Source organism: Salmo trutta, chromosome 2 (genome assembly GCF_901001165.1).
Source record: "Salmo trutta chromosome 2, fSalTru1.1, whole genome shotgun sequence".
NCBI classification, from domain to species: domain Eukaryota; kingdom Metazoa; phylum Chordata; class Actinopteri; order Salmoniformes; family Salmonidae; genus Salmo; species Salmo trutta.
In genome coordinates, this window is record NC_042958.1 from 44,719,129 (window position 1) to 44,728,540 (window position 9,412).

The window sequence follows — 9,412 nt, forward strand, 5'->3', positions numbered from 1 at the left end:
TAGTCAGCCAGGGTGGGGAGGATAGTCAGCCAGGTTGGGGAGGATAGTCAGCCAGGGTGGGGAGGATAGTCAGCCAGGGTGGGGATGATAGTCAGCCAGGTTGGGGAGGATAGTCAGCCAGGTTGGGGAGGATAGTCAGCCAGGGTGGGGAGGATAGTCAGCCAGGTTGGGGAGGATAGTCAGCCAGGGTGGGGAGGATAGTCAGCCAGGGTGGGGAGGATAGTCAGCCAGGTTGGGGAGGATAGTCAGCCAGGGTGGGGAGGATAGTCAGCCAGGTTGGGGAGGATAGTCAGCCAGGGTGGGGAGGATAGTCAGCCAGGTTGGGGAGGATAGTCAGCCATGGTGGGGAGGATAGTCATAGTGAAGTGCAGTTCGCGAACAATTAGTTATTTTTGAACTACTATTTTTACTGACTCCAGAGTCATGATTTGTTTTTCTGAGTGACTCGTTCATTTGAGTCTTTCATTTGACCTGCTAGTGCTGGCCACAATTAATCCAATAGCAGCATTAATACATGCTCCTCTGGCTCAGTGGCTCCAGAGACGTGCTCCGACCACCATATGCATGAAGAGAAATAGGCCAAATAGCATTGAGACGAAAATACATGTTTAGAACTGATCATTGATCTCATGGTGCAAGAAAGAATGCAATTAATGTATTATTGAATGTTGTGATGGACACAGCTTTGGAGAAGCAAAAACATACACAGCCTCCATCGGGAGTGGTTTGGGGGAGGCTGCAGTTAGCGAACGACATTATGCTCATCACCCTCACCGCACTCAAGCACTGAGTTGTTCACAATCTAGTCTGGTTGCGGCCACAACTAAATCTCGTTTCAAATGTATCACGAAATAATATTATTGTTTAAAGTACACATCTCAGTCACAAATGGCCGCTCCAATAAACCTGCGGTGGTGAATTAGATGGGAACGAGAGGCTGTAGTATCGTGACTCTTTCCAGTTTTCAGTTCGTTTGCAGGTAAGGGGTCCTGCGTGGTCATTACTGACTCAAATTTGAAAAAAGAAGTAGAAAGATTTGTTCTTTTGACTGAACGAGACAAAAATATCTGAGTTAGTAAAAATTATATAAACTAGAACAGCTGTCTCAGTAACAGGTGCAAACAGTCCAACTAATAACAGATTGGATTAGTTTTGAAAAATGTATTTTATTTACGTTTGTGTAGCATAAGATTAATCAACCAATAATTGTACATGCAAAAACACAGGTATTGAAAGAAATATTTCAGAAAAATCAACCTGCAATAGAGCATGCTGGGAAATATGATAATGATGGGCGTGGTATTGAGTGGTTTTAAGCCAACATACTGCACATAATACACAGTTTGTTGATTCAACATACAATTGTAAGACAACCAGCTACAATAGGATTGTGTTTGCTCAACACTTGGGCATATAGCTGACCCAAAGGAAAACACAAATTTGTAATTTTACTCAACACACTTTTATACATTCAGCTCACTGTGAGCAAGGTTTGTTGAATTAACAAACATTCACACATTAGTTCAGCTTCTTGTCCTGAAGTCCAGCCAATCACAGAATAACACTGATTAAACAATAAGTTAAGTTGACTTTATTACAGTGTGTATTATTGCATGGTGTCTGGTAGCTTCTGCCCAGTGTCTACTGCCTAGTCCATCACTTCCTAGTCCATCACTTCCTAGTCCATCACTGCCCAGTGTCTACTGCCTAGTCCATCACTGCCTAGTCCATCACTTCCCAGTGTCTACTGCCTAGTCCATCACTTCCTAGTCCATCACTGCCTAGTCCATCACTGCCCAGTGTCTACTGCCTAGTCCATCACTGCCCAGTATCTACTGCCTAGTCCATCACTGCCTAGTCCATCACTGCCTAGTCCATCACTGCCTAGTCCATCACTTCCCAGTGTCTACTGCCTAGTCCATCACTGCCCAGTATCTACTGCCTAGTCCATCACTGCCTAGTCCATCACTGCCCAGTGTCTACTGCCTAGTCCATCACTGCCCAGTATCTACTGCCTAGTCCATCACTGCCTAGTCCATCACTGCCCAGTGTCTACTGCCTAGTCCATCACTGCCCAGTATCTACTGCCTAGTCCATCACTGCCCAGTATCTACTGCCTAGTCCATCACTGCCTAGTCCATCACTGCCTAGTCCATCACTGCCCAGTGTCTACTGCCTATTCCACCACTGCCTAGTCCATCACTGCCCAGTATCTACTGCCTAGTCCATCATTGCTAGGTCCATCACTTCCTAGTCCATCACGTCCTAGTCCATCACTGCCTAGTCCATCACTTCCTAGTCCATCACTGCCTAGTCCATCACTGCTTAGTCCATCACTGCCTAGTCCATCACTGCCCAGTGTCTACTGCCTAGTCCATCACTGCCTAGTCCATCACTTCCTAGTCCATCACTGCCTAGTCCATCACTGCCTAGTCCATCACTTCCTAGTCCATCACTGCCTAGTCCATCACTGCCCTGTCCATCACTGCCAGTGTCTACTGCCTAATCCATCACTGCCCAGTGTCTACTGCCTAATCCATCACTGCCCAGTCCATCACTGCCCAGTGTCTACTGCCTAGTCCATCACTGCCTAGTCCATCACTGCCCAGTATCTACTGCCTAGTCCATCACTTCCTAGTCCATCACTGCCTAGTCCATCACTGCCTAGTCCATCACTTCCTAGTCCATCACTGCCTAGTCCATCACTGCCCTGTCCATCACTGCCAGTGTCTACTGCCTAATCCATCACTGCCCAGTGTCTACTGCCTAATCCATCACTGCCCAGTCCATCACTGCCCAGTGTCTACTGCCTAATCCATCACTGCCCAGTCCATCACTGCCCAGTATCTACTGCCTAGTCCATCACTGCCTAGTCCATCACTGCCTAGTCCATCACTGCCTAGTCCATCACTGCCGAGTCCATCAGGACAGATAAAGCAAGGCTGTGTCTTTGTCCCAAATAGCACTCTATTCCCTATACAAAGCCTTAAGGGCCCTGGTCAAAAGTAGTGCACTATATAGGGAATAGGCAGACATTTACTTCCCAGTGTCCTGTGACCCTAGCTACAATGACTCAGCAGCATTGATTCAGCCATTCAGCAAACCAATGAAGAGGTTTATTACGGCTTCCTGTCCTCTCCTGCTCGCCCGCTGGCTTTAATGAGGGTAGATGATGGAGGAGTGGACGTGTCTCTGAATGCTAAGTGACCACCATAGAAGACAATAATGACATTGCCTTTCTTTCTGAGTGACCACTCTGTTTCCTGCTCTCTGATTTATGAGAAAAGAACCATTGTCTGCATCCTAAATGGCACCCTATTCCCTAAATAGTGCACTACTTTTAACCAGGACTGGCACCCTATTCCCTAAATAACGCACTACTTTTAACCAGGACTGGCACCCTATTCCCTAAATAACGCACTACTTTTAACCAGGACTGGCACCCTATTCCCTAAATAGCGCACTACTTTTAACCAGGACTGGCACCCTATTCCCTATATAGTGCATAGAGGACCCAAAGTAGTGCACTATGTAAGGAATAGGATGCCATTTGAGATGCAGACATTATCTATAAGATACCAGCTGTGTACTCAGATACCAGCTGTGTACTCAGATACCAGCTGTGCACTCTAAACCATTATCTATAAGATACCAGTTGTGTACTCAGATACCAGCTGTGTACTCAGATACCAGCTGTGCACTCTAAACCATTATCTATAAGATACCAGTTGTGTACTCAGATACCAGCTGTGTACTCTAAACTATTATCTTTAAGATACCAGCTGTGTACTCAGATACCAGCTGTGTACTCAGATACCAGCTGTGTACTCTAAACCATTATATTTAAGATACCAGCTGTGTACTCTAAACCATTATCTTTAAGATACCAGCTGTGTACTCAGACACCAGCTGTGTACTCTAAACTATTATCTTTAAGATACCAGCTGTGTACTCAGATACCAGCTGTGCACTCTAAACCATTATCTATAAGATACCAGTTGTGTTCTCAGATACCAGCTGTGTACTCAGATACCAGCTGTGTACTCTAAACCATTATATTTAAGATACCAGCTGTGTACTCTAAACCATTATCTTTAAGATACCAGCTGTGTACTCAGACACCAGCTGTGTACTCAGATACCAGCTGTGTACTCTAAAACATTATCTTTAAGATACCAGCTGTGTACTCAGATACCAGCTGTGTACTCAGATACCAGCTGTGTACTCTAAACCATTATCTTTAAGATACCAGCTGTGTACTCAGATGCCAGCTGTGTACTCAGATACCAGCTGTGTACTCTAAACCATTATCTTTAAGATACCAGCTGTGTACTCAGATATCAGCTGTGTACTCTAAACCATTATCATTAAGATATCAGCTGTGTACTCTAAACCATTATCATTAAGATACCAGCTGTGTACTCTAAACCATTATCATTAAGATACCAGCTGTGTACTCTAAACCATTATCTTTAAGATACCAGCTGTGTACTCAGATATCAGCTGTGTACTCTAAACCATTATCATTAAGATATCAGCTGTGTACTCTAAACCATTATCATTAAGATATCAGCTGTGTACTCTAAACCATTATCATTAAGATACCAGCTGTGTACTCTAAACCATTATCATTAAGATACCAGCTGTGTACTCTAAACCATTATCATTAAGATACCAGCTGTGTACTCTAAACCATTATCTTTAAGATACCAGCTGTGTACTCAGATACCAGCTGTGTACTTCGATACCAGCTGTGTACTCTAAACCATTTTCAATACGATAACAGCTGTGTACTCTAAACCATTGTTTTGACTGAGTTATTCATCTGCGTGTGTTAAATGAATGCTCTGATTTTATGCTGTCTGACTATTCATTCTATAACATTTCTGAATGCAGTGTTCTGTACAATGTACAGATTATAGTGCAGTGTTGTGTACAGGTGCAGTGTGCAGTGCATGTGTGCTGTGTGCAGATTGCAGTGCAATACCTGTGTGCAGTGTGCAGATTACAGTGCAGTACCTGTGTGCTGTGTGCAGATTGCAATGCAGTACCTGTGTGCTATGTGCAGATTACAGTGCAGTGCAGTACCTGTGTGCTGTGTGCAGATTACAGTGCAGTGCAGTACCTGTGTGCTGTGTGCAGATTACAGTGCAGTACCTTTGTGCAGTGTGCAGTTTACAGTGCATTACCTGTGTGCAGTGTGCAGATTACAATGCATTACCTGTGTGCTATGTGCAGATTGCAGTGCAGTACCTGTGTGCTATGTGCAGATGGCAGTGCAGTACCTGTGTGCTGTGTGCAGATTGCAGTGCAGTACATGTGTGCAGTGTGCAGGTTACAGTGCAGTACCTTTGTGCAGTGTGCAGTTTACAGTGCATTACCTGTGTGCAGTGTGCAGATTACAGTGCATTACCTGTGTGCTGTGTGCAGATTGCAGTGCAGTACCTGTGTGCAGATTTCAGTAGCTGTGTATGGAGTTGGGACTTGCCCCTGCCCGGCGTGTGCTATGCGTTTTCTATAGCATCATGGAATGGACAGCTGTTTTGATGACCAGTTCCCAGTAACTAACTCTGTCTCCCTGCCCACCTTCCTATCCGGCTGGGGTCACCCCCCAACTCCACTCCACCCTCCTGCCCGGGTGGTCCCCATACCCCACCCCACCCCACCCCACCCTGGACCTCAGGCATCCCGGCCATGCTGACCTAGTTCCCGCAGACATTCGTACCCATCCTTCCCCCAAACCTACTTCCACGTCCATGGAGGGTGCCCTATCCCCACCCCTTCTGCCCCCGTCTCCAGCTCTGGCCCTGGAGAGGGTCCCAGCCCTGCCGATTGCCCCGCCCGTTGAAGATGCCCCATTCATGTGCCCACCCCTCCCAGCGCTATCTTCTCTACCCTTGTCCCCAGCCCAGTCTACTGGTATGCCCACGCAGAGTGCTCCACCTCTCACACCCCTGTCCCCTGCCATGCTCCTGGAGCAGGAGCTGCTCGAGGCCTTCCAGGAATACGAGGAACAAATGGCCTCTCTGAGCATACCAGACCTCCATGTCTCTGAGGCCAGTGGTCAATGCCCACCTGTGGGCCTTCTGCCCAAATATTCAGTCCACTATGAGGAAGAGGAAGGAAGAAGGGATACGGGAGGAGGAGTGACAGACAAAGAGGAGAGAATGGCTAGAGGAAGAGGAGTGACTGTTACTGTTCCCAAGGACACAGAGTCCTCTTCTCCATCGCCACGGATACGGCCACCACCTCCCCTACTTGTGATCCAGCCAGGATACCACGGCAACAACAACAACAACGATGACGACGGTGAAAATGGCAACGAGGAAACACAGCGTGGAAACAGTGACACATCAACCAGTCAGAGGGTTACAGCCTATACCGAAGGGTTTAGTTTCAGAAGTTACCTTCTGGGAAATAATAAGATACCAGTTGAAGAGGGAGCAGCCAAAGAGGCTAAACAAGAGGAAAGCACATTACAACTGTTTGAGAGAATGGCTAGAGAGGCAGAGGCAGAGATTCACTCAAACAAAAAGGCGGATGCACTGAAGGAAACAGACTCTCAGATGCCATTAGACTCGACAACAGATGCAGATTTATTTAAAGAGACCCTGGTAAGTCCAGAGTCTGTGGAGCAGAGAGAGCAGGCAGAGACAGAGATACAGCTACTGTTAGGCTTAGTAGTAGGACCTAAAACAGTCCAGATGACAGGACAAAAAACCTCCGAACGGACTAAGGTAGACTCACAGGCACAGTCGAAGCAGACAGAGTCCAAGCAGGCTGAGTCCAAGCAGGCTGAGTCCAAGCAGGCTGAGTCCAAGCAGGCTGAGTCCAAGCAGGCTGAGTCAACACTACATAATGATATCAAGTTAGACATGGAGAAAAAGTCAAACTCACAGAAAAAGAGGAGGAAAAAGAAAAGAGGCAAAGTCTCACAGACACAGACAGAGATGCAGACAGAGATGCAGACAGAGACGCAGACAGAGACGCAGACAGAGACGCAGACAGAGACGCAGACAGAGACACAGACAGAGCCAAAGCCAGAGACACAGCCAGAGACAAAGCCAGAGACACAGCCAGAGACAAAGCCACAGACACAGACAAATACAGAGTCAAAGCCACAGACACAGACACAGAGATGTGAGTTAAAGCCAGAGACAAAGACAGAGTCAAAGCCAGAGACACAGACGGAGACACGGCCAGAGTCAAAGCCAGAGCAACAGACAGAGACAAAGACAAAGTCAGAGACACAGACACGGCCAGAGTCAAAGCCAGAGTCAAAGCCAGAGACAAAGACAGAGTCAAAGCCAGAGACACAGACGGAGACACAGACGGAGACACAGATGGAGACACAGACAGAGTCAAAGTCAGAGACACAGACAGCGTCACAGACACAGACAAAGCCAGAGACACAGACAGAGACAAAGCCGGAGTCAAAGCCAGAGTCACAGACAGAGACAAAGCCAGAGACACAGACAGAGACAGAGTTAGAGTCAAAGCCAGAGACACAGACAGAGACACAGACAGAGTCAAAGCCAGAGACACAGACACAGACAAAGCTAGAGACACAGACAGAGACAAAGACAGAGTCAAAGCCAGAGACACAGACAGATACAGAGTCAAATCCAGAGAGACAGACAGAGACACAGACAAAGCCAGAGACACAGACAGAGACAAAGCCGGAGTCAAAGCCAGAGTCACAGACAGAGACAAAGCCAGAGACACAGACGGCGACACAGACACAGTCAAAGTCAGAGACACAGACAGAGACACAGACAGAGTCAAAGCCAGAGTCAAAGCCAGAGTCAAAGACAGAGACACAGACGGCGACACAGACGGCGACACAGACAGAGTCAAAGTCAAAGCCAGAGACACATACAGAAACACAGACAGAGTCAAAGCCAGAGTCAAAGCCAGAGTCAAAGCCAGAGTCAAAGCCAGAGTCACAGACGGAGTCACAGACGGAGACACAGACGGAGACACGGCCAGAGTCAAAGCCAGAGTCAAAGCCAGAGTCAGAGACAGAGACAAAGCCAGAGACACAGACAGAGACACAGACAGAGTCAACGCCAGAGACACAGACACAGACAAAGCCAGAGACACAGACAGAGACAGAGTCAGAGTCAAAGCCAGAGTCAAAGACAGAGACACAGACAGAGTCAACGCCAAAGACACAGACACAGACACGGCCAGAGTCAAAGCCAGAGTCAAAGCCAGAGTCAAAGCCAGAGTCACAGACAGAGTCAAAGCCAGAGACACAGACAGAGACAGAGACGGAAACACAGACAGAGTCAAAGCCAGAGACACAGACGGAGACACAGACGGAAACACAGACGGAGACACAGACAGAGTCAAAGTCAGAGACACAGACAGAGACACAGACACGGCCAGAGTCAAAGCCAGAGCCACAGACGGAGACACAGATGGAGACCCAGATGGAGACACAGACAGAGTCAAAGCCAGAGCCACAGCCAGAGGCAAAGACAAAGTCAGAGACACAGACACGGACACGGCCAGAGTCAAAGCCAGAGTCAAAGCCAGAGACACAGACAGAGACACAGACAGAGACACAGACAGGGACAAAGCCAGAGACACAGACAGAGACACAGACAGAGTCAAAGCCAGAGTCACATACAGAGACAAAGTCAGAGATACAGACAGAGTCAAAGCCAGAGACACATACAGAGACACAGACACAGACAAAGCCTAAGACACATATACAGACAGAGTCAAAGCCAGAGACACAGACAGAGTCAAAGCCAGAGACACAGACAGAGTCAAAGCCAGAGACACAGACAGCATCACAGACACAGACAAAGCCAGAGACACAGACAGAGTCAAAGCCGAAGACACGGACAGAGTCAAAGCCAGAGTCACAGACAGAGTCAAAGCCAGAGTCACAGACAGAGACAAAGCCAGAGACACAGACAGAGACAGAGTCAGAGTCAAAGCCAGAGACACAGACAGAGACACAGACAGAGTCAAAGCCAGAGACACAGACAAAGCCAGAGACACAGACAGAGACAGAGTCAGAGTCAAAGCCAGAGACACAGACAGAGACACAGACAGAGTCAAAGCCAGAGACACAGACACAGACAAAGCCAGAGACACAGACAGAGAGACAGACAGCGACACAGACACAGATACAGACAAAGCCAGAGACACAGACAGAGACACAGCCAGAGACACAGACAGAGTCAAAGCCAGAGACACAGACACAGACAAAGCCAGAGACACAGACAGAGACAAAGCCGGAGTCAAAGCCAGAGACACAGACACAGACACAGTCAAAGCCAGAGTCAGAGACAGAGACACAGACAAAGCCAGAGACACAGACAGAGACAAAGCCGGAGTCAAAGCCAGAGTCACAGACAGAGACAAAGCCAGAGACACAGACAAAGCCAGAGACACA

General features: G+C 47.7%; 1 protein-coding gene across 1 annotated transcript in view; it reads left to right on the forward strand.

Moving 5' to 3' along the window:
• LOC115163111 (serine-rich adhesin for platelets) overlaps window positions 1-9,412 on the forward strand; it is a 217,806-nt gene that overhangs the window by 71,999 nt on the left and 136,395 nt on the right. The window contains exons 4-6 of the mRNA XM_029714736.1: window positions 5,684-7,340; window positions 9,003-9,074; window positions 9,232-9,256. Coding sequence (XP_029570596.1) covers window positions 5,684-7,340; window positions 9,003-9,074; window positions 9,232-9,256 — 1,754 coding nt within the window. The remainder of the gene's footprint in view (window positions 1-5,683; window positions 7,341-9,002; window positions 9,075-9,231; window positions 9,257-9,412) is intronic.